The sequence below is a fragment of the Cyprinus carpio genome, chromosome B20 (assembly GCF_018340385.1).
Source record: "Cyprinus carpio isolate SPL01 chromosome B20, ASM1834038v1, whole genome shotgun sequence".
NCBI lineage: Eukaryota > Metazoa > Chordata > Actinopteri > Cypriniformes > Cyprinidae > Cyprinus > Cyprinus carpio.
This window is the reverse complement of record NC_056616.1, coordinates 16,624,208-16,643,749: the sequence shown is the minus strand read 5'-3', so window position 1 is coordinate 16,643,749 and position 19,542 is coordinate 16,624,208. Positions and strand designations below refer to the sequence as shown.

Sequence of the window (19,542 nt, the reverse complement as noted above, 5' to 3'; positions counted from 1 at the left end):
TTGCAACCTTGTTGAGCATAAGAGATATCTTTTAAAAACATTTTTAAAAATCCCAAATTATGTACAAAACATTGTGTTTGCATTTTCTGCTGAATTCTGCACACGGTATACAGCAAAAATAGACTCCGTGTCAACTCCACTTGCAGCTCCGCTTTTGCTGTGCTGCTTTTGTGGGCTGTGTTAATTCTGTATCCTGTCAATATGGGTGCTGAAATAAAAGTAAAGCAGGTCTAGACTGTAGATACAGTATGAGATGTGAGTCAGCCAAACTAACTAGGTATACTCTCTTTCTTCTCTCTTCCTGTAGATTGAGGACATCATCACACGCCTCCAAGATGAAACTGAAGGTGTGCCTGTCAGAACGGTCAAGAGCTTCCTGTCCAAGATTCCCAGCGTTGTTACAGGTATACCGGCAGGAGTGGGAAATTAGAAAATCATCAGTATAGCAACAAGATGAACACTGCATCATTTGTTTGTTTGTTTGATTGTTTGCTTGCTTATATGTATTTGTTAATAAAAATTCAAGATATTTATTAATATCTAGTAATATTTGGCTTTCGCATATAGCTCTTTGTGTCTCTTTTCAGCCTTTGTTTATTTTTTATTTTGTATTTTTTTTAGATTAATGTTCCTCTTATCAGAATTATTATTAGCTGTACGACATGAATAATTTATTCTGTAAGCAAAAGTGTTTCATAATAGGTTCACAGTAGTCTTCATCTGATTTTAATAAATATATATTTCAAAAGTATTATTCATAACAGATGGTGTAAAACTTTTTTTAATGAGGAAAAAGTTACAAAGTGCACCTTTCAAATAGCAGTTTTCTTATTTATTTAAGTTAATGATGCTTTCAACAATATGTTCTTAAAAATTTACATCACTGTCAGTGCTGATATACGGAGCCCCTTAAGGTTCATTGTGGTGGAAAAAAATCAGAGTGAGTGAAAAAATTTGGGGTGGGAGGAAAAAATATATTTTTAATTTTTTTTTGCGTTCTCTCGCAAAACTTTTGCGTTCCCTCGAGAAACTTTGCGTTCCCTTGCAAAACTTTTGCGTTCTCTCGCAAAAACTTTTGCGTTCTCTTGCAAAGATATTTGCGTTCCCTCGCAAAAACTTTTGCGTTCTCTCGCAAAATTATTTGCGTTCCCTCGCAAAATTATTTGCGTTCTCTCGCAAAACTTTTGCGTTCCCTCGCAAAACGTTTGCGTTCTCTCGCAAAACCAGCTGAGTTCGGACAAACACTTCCTGTTTACTTTACAGCTTGTAGTGGTTTATACAGCTCCATAAGTTCACAATGAAGCGGTTCATAGAGTTTTGTTTTGAACTTGGAGAAATAGTCAGTGCATGCTTATTACGGCACGGTTTTAGGACATACTAAAACGCTTAATGTAAAACACTGTGTGAGAGCCGTGGGAACGGAGCGAGGCCGGTGGAGCACCTGCGCCATTCACCGGTAACGAGTCCCGCGAAGGAGAACTGAAGGAGGGACTGATGACATTGTTGGACGATAGAGGACCAGGCTCGGACTTTATTTTGTGTTTTGGTTCTGTTTGTGTGTGACAGTCGTCCACGAGTAGGGGCTGTCGCGGTCTTTTAGGTATATTTTATTATTAAAGTTTTGTTTGAATGTTCGCCGGTTCCCGCCTCATTCTTCCCGTGACTATAACGTTTGTTACACACTGGATGACTAAATTCAGTACACGGATTACACACCATATTATTAAAGTAGACAGACAAGCAGAATAGCCCAGAATATGAACGTAACCCTGGTAAAAACTGCACTTTAAGCGTAGGCTATCCCTCGTAGAAAGAAAGAGTTTTATTTTAAACTTGGACTCAAGTTCAAATAGGCTACAGTCAGCTTTGCCTATAGTTTAAGACATGGTTTTGGGACATTCTAAAACACTTAATGTGGATGTAGCTACTATAACAGTGGCATTGGAGGCCCAATTCGGTAAGGCCTAATAAATACTATTAATGATAATAAACATTGTAATATTAATAACCTTAATAGCTATCAGTAAAGCAAATAGCCATAATACAACGTTTTCTCCCACATTTAAAAACCGTCAGGATATAGAAAGGATCCTTAAGGGAAGCTGGACAAAGACAGTAGGCTATATAGGCTAAAACCAAAATATGGTAAACAGTTTATTAATAAAATATAGCCTATTATGCACAGGAAAGCAGACAAGCCCAGAATAGCTAGAAACAAGCCAAAACCTAATGTAAAGCGAAACTGGGCTCACGTACAGCTCTCTTTCATCACAAATCCAAATGTTTCCATATTCGCATAATAATCATAATGAACAAAAATGTGCCGCACTGGAGTGGGCCGGGGCTCACGATACGGCACAGACATAATACAGATTATTTAAATTGATTGTGTAACGTTATATCTGTACTGGTGATTCTTTATTTTAATAATGAACAGGCCGCACTTGCAATGAATATATGCGCATGAGGCGCTAGCGCGATCAAATCGCTGAAACAAAATACTCCGTCACTTAGGCTACAGTAGGGCATAATGCGATTTTGAATTCAGTTTGAAGATTCAATAATTTATAAAAGATTATAAGAAATGTTATAAAGCGAACACTGTTACGTTCTCATTTCGCTCTGGAACCTATACGAGAATGCAATTTTCCCTGAATATCCAGAATATTGCATATGTGAAATTGATTTTATATAGGCCTAACAGTTCAACAAAAAAGGAAATATTAAGTGTACATTTTAAATTTTAAAAGAAGCCTACATTTTAAACACAATATTGTCTATATTGTATTTTACAACAAAATAATAGTTCCAAATGAGCCCCGGCCCACTCCAGTGCGGCACATTTTTGTTCATTATGATTATTATGCGAATATGGAAACATTTGGATTTGTGATGAAAGAGAGCTGTACGTGAGCCCAGTTTCGCTTTACATTAGGTTTTGGCTTGTTTCTAGCTATTCTGGGTTTGTCTGCTTTCCTGTGCATAATAGGCTATATTTTATTAATAAACTGTTTACCATATTTTGGTTTTAGCCTATATAGCCTATACTGTCTTTGTCCAGCTTCCCTTAAGGATCCTTTCTATATCCTGACGGTTTTTAATGGGGGAGAAACGTGTTGTATTATGGCTATTTGCTTTACTGATAGCTATTAATAAGGTTATTAATATTACAATTTTTATTAGCATTAATTGTATTTATTAGGCCTTACCGAATTGGGCCTCAAATGCCACTGTTATAGTAGCTACATCCACATTAAGTGTTTTAGAATGTCCCAAAACCATGTCTTAAACTATAGGCAAAGCTGACTGTAGCCTATTTGAACTTGAGTCAAAGTTTAAAATAAAACTCTTTCTTTCTACGAGGGATAGCCTACGCTTAAAGTGCAGTTTACCAGGTTACGTTCATATTCTGGGCTATTCTGCTTGTCTGTCTACTTTAATAATATGGTGTGTAATCCGTGTACTGAATTTAGTCATCCAGTGTGTAACAAACGTTATAGTCACGGGAAGAATGAGGCGGGAACTGGCGAACATTCAAACAAAACTTTAATAATAAAATATACCTAAAAGACCGCGACAGCCCCTACTCGTGGACGACTGTCGCACACAAACAGAACCAAAACACAAAATAAAGTCCGAGCCTGGTCCTCTATCGTCCAACACTGTCATCAGTCCCTCCTTCAGTTCTCCTTCGCGGGACTCGTTACTGGTGAATGGCGCAGGTGCTCCACCGGCCTCGCTCCGTTCCCACGGCTCTCACACAGTGTTTTACATTAAGCGATTTAGTAGCCTATGTCCCAAAACCGTGCCGTAATAAGCATGCACTGACTATTTCTCCAAGTTCAAAACAAAACTCTATGAACTACGGAGCCCCTTAAGGTTCATTGTGGTGGAAAAAAATCAGAGTGAGTGAAAAAATTTGGGGTGGGAGGAAAAAATATATTTTTTATTTTTTTGCGTTTCTCTCGCAAAACTTTTGCGTTCCCTCGAGAAACTTTGCGTTCCCTCGCAAAACTTTTGCGTTCTCTCGCAAAGATATTTGCGTTCCCTCGCAAAATTATTTGCGTTCTCTCGCAAAATTATTTGGGTTCCCTCGCAAAACATTTGCGTTCTCTCGCAAAATTATTTGCGTTCCCTCGCAAAACTTTTGCGTTCCCTCGCAAAACCAGCTGAGTTCGGACAAACACTTCCTGTTTACTTTACAGCTTGTAGTGGTTTATACAGCTCCATACAATGGAGCGGTTCATAGAGTTTTGTTTTGAACTTGGAGAAATAGTCAGTGCATGCTTATTACGGCACGGTTTTGGGACATACTAAAACGCTTAATGTAAAACACTGTGTGAGAGCCGTGGGAACGGAGCGAGGCCGGTGGAGCACCTGCGCCATTCACCGGTAACGAGTCCCGCGAAGGAGAACTGAAGGAGGGACTGATGACAGTGTTGGACGATAGAGGACCAGGCTCGGACTTTATTTTGTGTTTTGGTTCTGTTTGTGTGCGACAGTCGTCCACGAGTAGGGGCTGTCGCTGTCTTTTAGGTATATTTTATTAATAAAGTTTTGTTTGAATGTTCGCCGGTTCCGCGCCTCATTCTTCCCGTGACTCATTCTTCCAGCTCTCTTTCATCACAAATCCAAATGTTTCCATATTCGCAATGTATTTGAAGAAAAAAATCATAATGAACAAAAATGTGCCGCACTGGAGTGGGCCGGGGCTCATTTGGAACTATTATTTTGTTGTAAAATACAATATTGTGTTTAAAATGTAGGCTTCTTTTAAAATTTAAAATGTACACTTAATATTGCCTTTTTTGTTGAACTGTTAGGCCTATATAAAATCAATTTCACATATGCAATATTCTGGATATTCAGGGAAAATTGCATTCTCGTATAGGTTCCAGAGTGAAATGAGAACGTAACAGTGTTCGCTTTATAACATTTCTAATAATCTTTTATATTATTGAATCTTCAAAGTGAATTCAAAATCGCATTATGCCCTACTGTAGCCTAAGTGACGGAGTATTGTGTTTCAGCGATTTGATCGCGCTAGCGCCTCATGCGCATATATTCATTGCAAGTGCGGCCTGTTCATTATTAAAATAAAGAATCACCAATACAGATATAACGTTACACAATCAATTTAAATAATCTGTATTATGTCTGTGCCGTATCGTGAGCCCCGGCCCACTCCAGTGCGGCACATTTTTGTTCATTGTGATTTTTTCTTCAAATACCATTGCGAATATGGAAACATTTGGATTTGTGGTGAAAGAGAGCTGTACGTGAGCCCAGTTTCGCTCTACATTAGGTTTTGGCTTGTTTCTAGCTATTCTGGGCTTGTCTGCTTTCCTGTGCATAATAGGCTATATTTTATTAATAAACTGTTTACCATATTTTGGTTTTAGCCTATATAGCCTACTGTCTTTGTCCAGCTTCCCTTAAGGATCCTTTCTATATCCTGACGGTTTTAAATGGGGGAGAAAGGTTGTATTATGGCTATTTGCTTTACTGATAGCTATTAATAAGGTTATTAATATTACAATTTTTATTAGCTACATCCACATTAAGTGTTTTAGAATGTCCCAAAACCATGTCTTAAACTATAGGCAAAGCTGACTGTAGCCTATTTGAACTTGAGTCCAAGTTTAAAATAAAACTCTTTCTATGAGGGATAGCCTTCGCTTAAAGTGCAATTTACCAGGTTACGTTCATATTCTGGGCTATTCTGCTTTTCTGTCTACTTTAATAATATGGTGTGTAATCCGTGTACTGAATTTAGTCATCCAGTGTGTAACAAACGTCACCGGAAAAATGAGGCGGGAACCGGCGAACATTCAAACAAAACTTTAATAATAAAATATACCTAAAAGACCGCGACAGCCCTTACTCGTGGACGACTGTCGCACACAAACAGAACCAAAACACAAAATAAAGTCCGAGCCTGGTCCTCTGTCGTCCAACACTGTCATCAGTCCCTCCTTCAGTTCTCCTTCGCGGGACTCGTTACCGGTGAATGGCGCAGGTGCTCCACCGGCCTCGCTCCGTTCCCACGGCTCTCAACACAGTGTTTTACATTAAGCGTTTTAGTATGTCCCAAAACCGTGCCGTAATAAGCATGCACTGACTATTTCTCAAAGTTCAAAACAAAACTCTACGAACCGCTCCATTGTATGGAGCTGTATAAACCACTACAAGCTGTAAAGTAAACAGGAAGTGTTTGTCCGAACTCAGCTGGTTTTGCGAGAGAACGCAAAAGTTTTGCGAGGGAACGCAAAAGTTTTGCGAGAGAACGCAAATGTTTTGCGAGGGAACGCAAATAATTTTGCGAGAGTACGCAAATGTCTTTGCGAGAGAACGCAAAAGTTTTGCGAGAGAGAACGCAAAAAGTTTTGCGAGGGGAAACGCAAAGTTTCTCGAGGGAACGCAAAAGTTTTGCGAGGTGAGAACGCAAAAAAATTAAAAATATATTTTTTCCTCCCACCCCAAATTTTTTCACTCACTCTGATTTTTTTCCACCACAATGAACCTTAAGGGGCTCCGTAGTGAACTTATGGAGCTGTATAAACCACTACAAGCTGTAAAGTAAACAGGAAGTGTTTGTCCGAACTCAGTTGGTTTTGTGAGAGAACGCAAAAGTTTTGCGAGGAAACGCAAATAATTTAGCGAGAGAACGCAAATGTTTTGCGAGGGAACGCAAATAATTTTGCGAGAGAACGCAAAAGTTTTGCGAGGGAACGCAAATATCTTTGCGAGAGAACGCAAAAGTTTTGCGAGGGAACGCAAAGTTTCTCGAGGGAACGCAAAAGTTTTGCGAGAGAACGCAAAAAAATTAAAAATATATTTTTTCCTCCCACCCCAAATTTTTTCACTCTGATTTTTTTCCACCACAATGAACCTTACTGATAAAATACGTACATGGGGTTGTGCTTTTATAGTTGCCAGGGCATTTCATAGATAAATTTTTTATTTATTTTTTTTTTAAATCAGTGACACATCAGGAGCCATATGCTCCGCTGAGGTCTCCACCGATCCTACTAACCACTTTAACTTTCACAGATTCCTTTAGTGTGTGATAATGAATGCTGGAAGAACAGTTATTTGTCCTTATAAACCCTCAAAGAGAATAAACTTGTAGATTTGGCTTGATTTGCACACATCGCTAAACACAATTACTACAGTGAGCAGCTCTAAATGGATGCCCGCAGGCCCACATCCGGATAACTAATAGCTGATTTGGAACTAAAGCATTGATGTTGTACATGATTGAGGTGGTGCTAATATAAATTAAGCTTGAATGTTCTGACACACATTGAATTTTAAACCATAACGTGTCTTGACAGTGATGATTTTAATCTTTATCAAGGCTTTGAGAATTTATGCATAAATTTGCATGTGAAAATAAGGTGATATGTTTCCCTGTTTTAAATGTCAGGTTCTGACATTGTTCAGTGGATGATGAAGAACCTCAACATAGATGATCCTGGTAAGTGTTGATATGAAGAAATCTTATTGATGACTGCAAATCGTTTGTGAAAGCAAATGCGTTACTTTCTGTAATTACAGCGGAGGCCATACACATCGGCAGTCTGATCGCCGCCCAAGGCTACATGTTCCCTATCTCTGATCATGTTCTCACCCTCAAGGATGATGGGACGTTATACCGCTTTCAGGTGAGCTTATCCATCTAACATCACGTGGATTGTATCCTGGCAGCTGTGGTTTCCAGGATGTGATCCTGTTTCACTTCAGCACTGCCGAGATTCTGAATCTACTGTGCAAATCACACCTAAGACACACTATGGAGAAGCTCCACTGACCTTTACACCTACTGAACAAATAGGACTGTGTTTGATCAGTGCAGCTGCCTTAATAAAGCACTTCTCTATACAGGTAGTACATTACTGAGATTTATTTAACATACTGTATTTACACAACCTAAAAGAAATGAGTACTTTTATTCAGCAAGGATGCATTGTGCATTAAATGGATCAAAAGTGATAATATAGTGTCCAATTTTTCTGTTTCAAATAAATTCTGTTCTTTTTATTTAAAAAAAAAATGTATCACTGTTTAAACAAAACGATGCAGCACAACTGTTTTTAACATTATAATAATAAGAAATGTTTCTTGAGCAGCAAATCAATATTAAAATGATTTCTCATAAATCTTGTGGCATTGAAAATTCAGATCTCATTCATATATATATATATTCAATTGGAAAATAGTTATTTTTAGTTTTAATAATATTTCACATAAATGCACATAAAAAGAACCATGGTAAGACTTCTTTTAAAAACATTTAAAAACTTTTGAACAGTATTGTGTTATGTTTATTGTTTATTATTATTATTCTCTTCAGCCAAAGATTTCTGTAATATCTGGTGAAAGCTATCAGTTTGCATTCTCATTCATGTCAATGGCAGTTGCTCAGGTGGAGCTTGACAGCGTGATTTGAAATCTGCCATCTTTACTCATAGGCACTCAATTACACTGATCCACCATATTTACCATGTCAATCTGGAATTTGTATTTAAAGAGCCAAAAAAATCAGTCACATGCAAAGCATTTACTAAAATACAAAGAAACGTTGGTGCAGGTGTAATGGTTATGCATCAATACTCAATTACAGTACTAAAGTATCAAGTTAAATTAATATATTCTCAGTATCAAGCAGTGTACCAACTGTAATTTATCCAGAGTTTTAGCCGAATTCTCAGATAATGGCATTAGGCTATCTTTCCAATAAGCTTGATACAGCATCAAAAAGCCAATGAATGAATCTGAGTTTCTTTTGTTCGTTCATTAATTACTCAGGAGGGAATTAGTGTTTCTGTTTCTCTGGAGTATGGCTCATCAGCTTATTGCCTGACGATAATGATCTCAATGCACCATCATTTGCTTTGTGCCGCCTGTAGTCTTTTAGACTGGCTCCACAAAGGCGAGGGAGTTGGTTCAGTTGTTACAAATGCTGTTAATAGCTTTCATAACATGAATATCTTTATATAATAACTGCACAGCAAAAGAATCACAATTCCAGCTTCAGCTTTGGCTAGTAACCAGATGGCAGACATTCTAAGTTCTTTCAGACTCACACTTGATTTTGAATAGAATCCATGTAAATCAGTGAAGTAGTTACTGACAAACTAGAAGCAATTACTGTATCTTTAAATTTAGATATTGTCTAGATTAGCAGTTTTTAACCATTGGACTCAAAGGCCCCCCGCTGAATACACAGTATTTAAAGGACCCCCATATTGGCCTCTGGTATTTCAGCTTTGGTCCCAATTTATATTAGGTTGCCTTAACTATTTAAATGAATCATTTGATACAATACACTTACTGTGTACATACATGTTTTTACATTGTTCTTATATTTTAAAAAATAACTGCTTGTATTTACATCTGTAATTAATTTCAGAAATTACATTTATAGTTACACTGTTGACCCATCCCTTACACCTTAACCTACCTTTAAACCTACCCATACCACCAAACCTGTCCTTAACCTTAACCTTACCCATATCCCACCTCAACAGAAGCAAACATGTTTTACAATAAATAACACAATAAGTACATTGTACTTATTTTTTTATCTAAGTACACCTAATATTATGTGTGACCTCTGCTTTTACTCACAGTGTTGCTTGCTTTCAAGTATTTGGTTACACTTTACTTGTTACAGTGTAATTATACATTTATGATTAGGGGTTGGCTTAGATTTACTTGCATGTAATTATGCATAATTTATTGTTATAATAGTAAGTACATGTAACATGTAACCTTAAAATAAACTGTTACCAAATATTTTTATTAACACAAACTGGGAATGTTGAAACTATGTACTTATATATACAGTTTATATATATATATATATATATATATATATATATATATATATATATATATATATATATATATATATATATATATATATATGTAATATATTTATTATATATGTAATATATTTTATATATGTATAATAACCCTATTCATAACCCTAAAATAAAATATTATTATTATTATTATTATTATTATTATTATTAATATGCACCAATATAAAAATTCTAGCCAAAGCAATGAGCCAATAAGTATTTTAAGTATTTTCGTATTCATTTAATATAGACTTTGTCTAAATAAGTAAATTAAGGCATAATTTTTATAGTATAAAAAAAGAATTTCATTGTGACGTTACAGATTAGATTTAACAGTGTTATTAAATTCTTTGTGTTTTTACAGATTCACTTAAAGTCAGTGTTAGATGACAGCAAAGGAAATCTAAATGTAAAAATACGAGAAATGAGCAGCACAATTAAATGTATTTTGGCTAGAATAAGTTTATGTTCATACTCTAAAGTCTGCCTACTCAATTTTACAATTTTGCAAATCTATCTTTCCCACCAGGCTCCATACTTTTGGCCCTCTAATTGCTGGGAGCCAGAGAACACAGACTACGGTAAGAGAAGGACCCTCCTGGGAATGGTCACAGTGACGTACAGCAAGAGCACACAGAGATAGATGTTCTTCAGAGAGTTAATATAACTCATAAGGTCCCAGAGACGCTGGACACCACGTGTTCAGCCCACAGTCTGCTTTCCCAGGATTATTACAGCTCTGTTGGACAGGCGAACAGTCAGGGAGAACTGCCGAGCATTAGTAGGTGTATGAGAATGTGTTGACTGTGGGCAGATGTTCACTGATGGTCAATGGTGACTCATTCTCAGTTCCTACTGTCTGTAAATTGGCCAAGCAGAGATGATAGATGCAGAGGAAAATACTAAATCCAATCACTGGATGTGTGTGTGTATGTGTAGGGGTGGGATTATACATGACAGCTGATAAGGCCAAGTCTCTTATGGCCTCTTGTCTGTTTCTCTCTTCTCTGTCTGTCTCTTTCTCTCTCTGTTGCCTGTCACAGCCATCTATCTGTGCAAACGGACCATGCAGAACAAGACCCGGCTGGAGCTGGCGGACTATGAGGCGGTAAGTGACCCACTGCGATGACAGCCGACAGAGAAAATGGAAGCATTTTGCTGGCAAAAGCATCTCAGTTTGTATTTTCACAGCTATTAACAGATATGTCAAGTTATTTTATACCTGAAAATACCAATTATGAGCCCTTGTCATTGAGAAATAAAGGTGAAGTGTGTAATTTTTTTCTTTTTTCAGTGATACTTTCTCCTGTCCTTGCTTAATGTACAGAGGTAACAAGAAGGAAGTTTTTTTTATAGATTGATTCCCTCAAAGAGTGTAAACTCTGTGCCTCTGTGGAGTTTTTAACGTTGTTTTTTTTTTAAGTGGCCTGAACAAGGACCTCTGTAATGCCTGCTTCCATCTTTGCTCATGGATGCTAATTTCTGAACTTTTTGTTGTTGTTGTTTAAAATGGCATTATGACATGCAGATTGACTGAAGTGATCCTGAGCTGTGATGTCAAAGTCAGCATGCTTTATGCTTTTCAAAATTATTGGTCACAGTTATATTATAAAGAAAAAAAGTTTATATACTATTTAAAATGTATATTTATATATGAAAGAAAGAAAACAAATAAGAAATATAAAAATATATACATTTTTATGAATTTTATATGCATAATTCTATTTAAAATTTTGAGTTGGTTTTGAGGTCTCTTTTGCTTATCAAGGGTGTAATTGTTTGATTAAAATTACAGTTAAAAAAAACATAATATTATGAAATATTACAATGTCAAAATACCAGGATATAACATAGCTTACTGCTAACCCATTAGGGAAGAGCTGACCTTACAGTTTAGATGGATGAACCGGAAGAGAAATGTTGTCTTTCTTTCTCTCTCTCTCTCTTTCTTCCACTTACTCATTTATCTCATTCAGGAGAATCTAGCGAGACTACAGAGGGCTTTTGCAAGGAAGTGGGAGTTCATCTTCATGCAGGCTGAGGCACAGGTCAAGTAAGTGCTGTTGTCAGGACAACTACGCAAACACTTGCTCTCCCTCATACCTGCTCTCTTCTGTGTTGAAGACACATCTACCCTTTGTTTTCAGCCCACACACATTCACACAAAGACATACTGTATATACACAAGCCCTCATTATGATGTAACATCATAATATTGCTGAAGTGCAGTTGTTAGGGGCGAGACGTATTAGCATGTGTGTTTGATTTGGAGTGGTCCTCATTGATTGAAGCAGTCTCTCGCTCTTCAAACACCGACTGAAGAGCCTCATCTGATGGCCGAGGGCTGCAAACACAAGTCAACCCTGCTCTGATTTTTGATCGTCAGTCTTTCTCTATCATCACACTGTCCGCAGTACTCTTTTCATGACGAAAAGCCTAATTTAGAGGAGAGCAAGAACAGAAGAGAAAGAGAGATGAATGAAAGAGTCTCAGGGCTCAAAACCAGGATCAGTGAGAGATAGAGAGAGTGATGCAGCAAATGTCAGTTATGTAAGAGTGAAGTGGCAGGAATGGAAATGAATTGGCTCTGCTCGCAGGCAGGTTGCAACTTTGATGAGCACAAGGGCTTCGCTCGTCTGTTTTAACGTGTGAGTGTGTGGATTGGGAAGGTTTCCTGCTATTTGTTTAATATGTCTTGCAGCTTTGTGTTTTCTCTGATTTTGTAGGATCGACAGGAAAAAAGACAAAACGGAGAGAAAGATTGTGGATAGTCAAGAGAGAGCCTTCTGGGATGTTCACCGTCCTGTGGTGTGTGAGGGGTGGATCCAGTGTGGGACGGGTTTCTGTGTTTGCATCTAATCAAATAGGCACACTGTAAAAATTAAATACTTAAAACACCATTGGGGTTCCTCAGATGACCACTTTGGAAAACCTCAAGGCTATTTTTAAAAAGGCTAGTTCTTGCTAATTGGAACCCAGAAGTTCCTTCAAACTGTAAAGTCTTGTGAAGGTTCCTACAGTAACTAAAATTAAATTCTTTTGGTCACATTTAAAATGCATACCAGAGTTCCTTAAGTGCATAAAAGGACACTTAAAGGGTTAGTTCACCCAAAAAGGAAATTCTGTCATTAATTACTCATCCTCATGTCGTTCCAAACCTGTAAGGCCTTCAGAACACAAATTAAGATAAGAAAGCTAAGAGCTTTCTGGCCCTGCATAGAAAGCAATGGAAATGACACATTCAAGGTGCACATTCTCAAGCTATGAGAATACTTTGTGTGCACAAAGAAAACTAAAATAACTTTATTTTAATAACACGAGTTGCATTCACGAGTGTCCCACAAAAAATGTTTTGAGAAATCGCTCAAGTGTTTTTTGTCCAGACAACTGAAGTCAATGGTAACAAAAACAGTTTGGTAACTAACATTATTCAAATGATCTTCTTTCATTTTTCACAGAAGAAAGAAAGTCATACAAGTGTGGAATGACATGAGGGTGAGAAAATGACAGAATTTAAATTACTGGGTGAACTATCCCTTTTTCATTTTAGCTGTTCTGATAGCTTATTAAATGAATAAAACCCCATTTTAAAATGTTAACAGATATTTAAGTGTGATTAATCTCAGTTTTTCATAGTTAGCACAGCTGTTAACAAATTCAGTTTCTTTTTAAGGAAAGAAAATGAAACGATATGTGTAATTATTGGATTCGGAAATTAGTGTGACTCAAGATTGTAGTGGAAAATGTACGCATCTTCAATTTTTATATGGCTGATTTACATGTGATTGTGATTGACAGCCTGGGTGTGTGAACACCACAGAGATGGACATCAGGAAGTGCCGTCGCCTGAAGAATCCTCAAAGGGTGAAAAAGGTGCTTATGCTCTTATTATAAGCATGTGCTGTATGTGTCTGATTGTATTGTGACCCGTCTCCGTCTCTGTCTCTGTCTTGCAGTCAGTGTATGGAGTAGTGGATGACACACAGACTCAGAGTCCTGTACACACACCCTCCCAGCAGAGCGGCAAGGACACCAGAGAGGACGTAGAGAAAGAGGTGTGTGCGAGCGACGGTGTGAATTTGATTCTTGACTGCCTCACAGCGGTTATTAATATTTAGCACGATCACTCACTTGCTCAAGTGGAGAAGCAGTGAGCAACGGTATTCTGTCTCTTTCAGATTCTGTTCTTGAACACTCAGTTGGATCGGCACTGTATGAAAATGTCCAAAGTCGCTGAGACGTAAGTCCTCTTTCTTGATCTGTCCATGAAATAAATTTTTTTCAGCAAATATTAATACTTGCCATTAATAATATGTTAATTAAAAAAACATTATGCTTATTAAAGATGGGTATCATATAAAATTTATTGGCTTTTAGTACTTTAAACATTTTCATAAGAATTGTTTAGAGACAAAATGTATTGCATTCGACTAATTGGCAGTAACTATACAGATTAAACAACAATACAAAAACTAAAATTGTGTAAACATTTTATTAATTCTTATAAAATACTTCGGACAAAACTCATGTGTAACTTTAATTACAAGATGCCAAACAGTACAAATTTCACTTTACAACAAATAGTTAAATTATAAGCTGTATGTGTTTGATTCTTTTAAAAAGGACTGACTTATTTAAGATATTTATTTGGGAATCTACACTGGTTGCACTGTATGTTTTTGATAAATTCAGGAATCAAACCACATTAAGTTTAATGCTATAAATTCAGTGGTCGGGTTGCGGTTGTGTGGGAGACTGTCAAGAGTATTTTAGTACCGTGTACCATCCACGTTTGCGGAGGAATGCATGTGTGAAAACAGTTCATGTGGTTCTAATAATAAAAAACAGACAAAAATACTATTATACAATAATATGAAATAATAACATGATTTCAACCCATTTTTGCAGATTGATGATCTACACAGAGCAGTATCTTGACTATGACCCGTTTGTAACACTACCAGATCCAGCTAACCCCTGGATCAGTGATGATGTCACTTTCTGGGAGCTAGAGGCCAGGTATGAAAACCTTAACACTACATCTCTCTTTATAGAGCTAGTCTAGTTTTCTTTAGATGAAAGGAAGAGGGATCAGGATGTCTGAATTTCTTAATTTCACTTATCTTAACTGAGAGTCTTGATTACGTTGGTCATTTTTAGGGTCTCATTTGTCAAAACGCTATTGTCTGTTTTGTTGTTATGCTTCTTTTTGGTTTTATTTTGAAAGTCTTGTGTCACTATTATGTTGTGCTTTTGTTTCCTGATTATTCTCAAATTGGGGTCAATTTTAAAATAACATGGAGGTCTGCAGACAGTTATTTATTCATTTATAAAATACATGTGCTTTAATGTTCATTGTGATTCCCAATGCATAGCCTTATAGTAAAGTGTTTCATTTAGTTAATTTAGCTTACAAACTTTCTTCTTTGGCTAATGTGATTCCGAATTTTTTGTGCACGGTTCATACATACTGCGTGAGCGAGGTGTTTTCATTTTGATGATTGGGACAAATTCTGGGATCAACACCACACACCCCATGCTCCCATTGTGAAAGCTGTAATCTGTTAATATGAACCTATTTGATTTGTGAATCCGGCATTTTGCTTGCTGAAGGCAATAACTGAAAAGTAGTAATATAATAGCATGCAGGCATTGTACATAATCAACCAATTGTGGTGTGTGAGAATGAAGAATCTACAGAGAACAGTCAAAGCAATGCAAATATAATGTATAAGGACTGTAGAGTATGTCAATAGGGGGAAAAAGCCAAAACATGGACATTTTAGACAATTTTTTTAAAAAAAAGTCACCCAAGAGAAACTCTAGGATGGCGAATTTGATAGTGTGAGGGGAATGATTTAATGACATTAATCACAGAGCGAGTGCCGTGTCTTCATAGTAACAGTGACTACTCTGATTGGTGGAGCTCTCTTTAGAATTTTGACTAATGTAGTACCTCGTTCTGAATATCACAAATAGTTTCAAGTCTGCTGAAGTCCTTATGTTGTTTTGAATTGTATAAAACACTGCAGGTTCCTTCATCTCCGCTTGCCTGAGACGTTTTCACAGCCCCTCAAAGACGCCCTAACTAACAGGATTGAAGAAATACCTCCCACACACCCCCTCATCAAGCTTTGCCAATAACGAACTACTTTTTCCAACAAGTAGCAGTGTATTGTGACAAAACGCTAAATCACTGTTTTAAAGACACATTTTGTTGTAGCTGAGCGAACACATTCCTCTAAACAGTCCTCTTTATTATGATGTCTAAATATTTCCAGTCGATCAGATGATTCACGATTACATGAACTTGCACCGAGTATTTTTATGACTTATAATTGTGCCTCTATATTTTAAAACATTGCTTTATTTCTTATTTTAAACTTTAAACTTGGTCAGTAAGGTTTTTGTTGATTAATGTTTTTTTGGATTGGTTAATAGTGTAAGTTTAGGAGTTTATAATGTTACAAAAGATTTCTATTAAAAAAAATGCTGATCTTTTGAACTTTTAATTGATCAAAGAATCCTGCAAAACAAAACAAAAAATGTATCACAGCTTTCATGAAATTAAGCAGCATAACTTTTTTCAACATAAATAAATCAAGCAAATCAGCATATTAGAATGATATCTGAAGGATCATGTGACACTAAAGACTTGAGTATTCATTAGTGCTGTCAAACGATTAATCGCGATTAATCACATCCAAAATAAAAGTTTTTGTTTACATAATATATTTATGTGTAGTGTGATTATTTATTATGTATATATAAATACACACACATACAGTTTATATTTCGGAAATATTTACATGTATATACATTCATATATTTATATTAGTATATTTTATATTATATATAAATATATTTAATATATAAACATAACATATTTTTCTTAAATATATACACGCATGTGTTTGTATTTACATACACGTAATAAATATACACAGTACACACTAAATATTATATGAACTAAAACTTTTATTTTGGATGCGATTAATCATTTGACAGCATTAGTATTGATGCTAAATTTTTAGCTTTGAATCACAGGAATAAATTACATTTTATAATATAGTCACATAGAAAACAAGTCATTTTATTTATTTTATATTGAACAGTTGTTATAAACAGAAAATAAGGCTTTTATTTCTGGGTTTCTTTCTATGTATCTGTTCACATTGTTCAACAATGTGACTCTTGTCACTTAATTAGGCAAAAATGAAGTTATTAAATTAATTAACAGTTGTTGGAATTAGGTTTTTCAAAATGATTAGTATTCCTGTGGTGGTTTACATATTGTTACTTATTCAAACACTAATTTACAAGATATTATTAGGCGTGATTAAGGGATCTCGTGTACACACACACAGTCTCTTTCTCTCTTTGTTTTCAGCCCCGTCTTGCTAATATGACAAACAATGGTACATTGTGTTGTCAAAGCACTAGCTGCTGTCAGTAGATATCTGGAAGAACAATGCAAGTTAAATAAATAAAATACTGTCTTTCTCTTTCTGTGTCTCTGTCTTAGTAAGGACCCGAGTCAACCTCGAGTAAAGAAGTGGGGCTTCTCATTGGACGAGGCTTTAAAGGATCCAGTGGGCCGTGAGCAGTTTCTTAAATTCCTGGAGTCTGAATTTAGCTCCGAGAACCTGCTGTGAGTTTTCCAGCACTTTATTCCTCCGTCCTCCTTTCATTTGCACTTCTGTGACATTTTCCCCTCTCTCTTATCCTCCCACTCTGCTTTTAATGACTTGCACAAAATGTAGCAGAACAGGACAAGCAAAAGGTCAGACCTTTAATATCACTGATGAGAACGAGTGAGTAAATCCACTGATGGTACATGATCATTACCACTTCCAAAGCCTCATCACTGATGCATTGTGATAAGCTACTGCAAACCACGGGCTTCATGGGGCAAACAAGGCAGCGGCGGGCCCCAGGAGATGCCCAACCAGGACAGCAAGGCCCCGAAGGGAGCTGCAGAGATAACGCAGGTCACTGGAGCCGTAAAGTGACTGGGCGAGAGATAAAATGCTGCTTGTCTCCATACATCTCTCACCCCTCTCGTATCTCTGCGTATCCCCCAGCTAGGCATCTAATAGCCTCTGTAGGGGCTGTCTTATGTTTGCCAGTCTGTGAGGAGAGTGAAAGTGATGTGTCCTCTTGACTGCCTGACTCTCCCCTGGGCCCATTAGGGCCTAAACCACTTCTACACTGCAGAGATCTATAGAGCTACAGAGCAAGTGTGATATGAGAGAATAAGAAGTTACTGGCCGATTGCTTTCCTCTATCTGTTGTGGCGGGTGCTGTGTGTGTACTGACTTCCATAATTAACCCGGCGTTTGTTCCTGAGGATTTTGGGAATGCCATTGCCATCAACGATGTAAAGAGGGGGCCAAAAGTAACACATGCCAAGTGCTAATTGGGAGTGAAAATTAGCTTCAGGGAGGGAACTTGGCTGTGAAACAGCAACATAATGCACGATTGAAATCAGATTGTAGATAGTCTTGCCTTCACATGTTTACCATCAAATTTAACAAATGCCTAAAGATTGTTCTTCTTCCTCATAACATCATGCATTGACACATATATGCAATATTCCTCACATGGAAATATGAGGTTGAACACCAAGATATGAGAACAAAATCATGATGCCATTGACCAACATTCCAAATGTTGGCACAGGAACAAAAATATGTACGCTGTCATTCAAAAGTTTAGGGTTGGCAAAACATTGAAACATTTTTGAAAAGAAGTCTCTCGCCAATATGACTTTTTAAATCAAAAATATGATTTAAAAAGTAATATTGTGGATTATTACACTTATTACACAAAACAACTGTTTTCTATTACAATTATAATGTATTACTATATAATTTATTTATATGATGGCAAAGTTTAATTTTCAGCTGAATTTCTTAGTCTTCAGTGTCACATGATTCTTCAGAAATCATTCTAATATGCATTTATTATTGTCAGTGTTGAAATCAGTTGTGCTGCTTGATATTTTTGTGGAAACCATGATCATTGTTTCAGGATTCTCTAATTACTGAAAAGTTCAAAAGAACAGTATTTAAAAAAAAAATTGTCACATTATAAATGTCTTTACTGTCACTTTTGATCAATTTAATGCATTGTTGTTGAATGAAAGTACTAAAATAAATCCTACTAAGCCTAAACTTTTGAATGGTAGTGTATATATGTAGAATTTTTATTTTGACAATAAAAGTTCATATGTTCAAATTAATTTGATTTTCACCATCCTCCCATGACCAATATTCTATACAGCTGACATTTATTATTTTCTCTTTAGGTTCTGGTTGGCTGTGCAGGATCTGAAGTGCCGCCCCCTGCAGGAAGTGGCAGCTCGTGCTCAGGAGATCTGGCAAGAGTTTCTTGCTGAGGGAGCTCCCAATGCCATCAATCTGGACTCGCACAGCTACGAGCGCACCAGTCAGAATCTAAAAGACCCGGGCCGCTACAGCTTTGAAGATGCCCAGGTGAGTAACTGTCACAGGAAGTACAGCTCAACCACTGATGCCTTTTGTTCCTTTTAACAATTTCCACACCTCTTCTGCATGTTTGGAGAAAATGATCCTACTGTACTGTAACTAAATAGGAAGAAATCTTGAGATATCTAACAATTGTATGTTATTATTTTTTAATGTCCAGTAAT

General features: G+C 36.7%; 1 protein-coding gene across 4 annotated transcripts in view; it reads left to right on the top strand.

The window, feature by feature from the left end:
- The window catches only part of LOC109084348 (regulator of G-protein signaling 6-like), a 65,079-nt gene that overhangs the window by 43,191 nt on the left and 2,346 nt on the right, over window positions 1-19,542 (top strand). For all 4 annotated transcript variants that reach the window (XM_042746222.1, XM_042746220.1, XM_042746221.1 and 1 more), the window contains exons 3-15: window positions 308-404; window positions 7,430-7,480; window positions 7,561-7,667; window positions 10,399-10,450; window positions 10,913-10,977; window positions 11,846-11,922; window positions 12,596-12,677; window positions 13,668-13,742; window positions 13,826-13,924; window positions 14,048-14,109; window positions 14,778-14,888; window positions 17,395-17,520; window positions 19,180-19,366. In XM_042746222.1, the coding sequence (XP_042602156.1) occupies window positions 308-404; window positions 7,430-7,480; window positions 7,561-7,667; window positions 10,399-10,450; window positions 10,913-10,977; window positions 11,846-11,922; window positions 12,596-12,677; window positions 13,668-13,742; window positions 13,826-13,924; window positions 14,048-14,109; window positions 14,778-14,888; window positions 17,395-17,520; window positions 19,180-19,366 (1,191 nt within the window). The remainder of the gene's footprint in view (window positions 1-307; window positions 405-7,429; window positions 7,481-7,560; window positions 7,668-10,398; window positions 10,451-10,912; window positions 10,978-11,845; window positions 11,923-12,595; window positions 12,678-13,667; window positions 13,743-13,825; window positions 13,925-14,047; window positions 14,110-14,777; window positions 14,889-17,394; window positions 17,521-19,179; window positions 19,367-19,542) is intronic.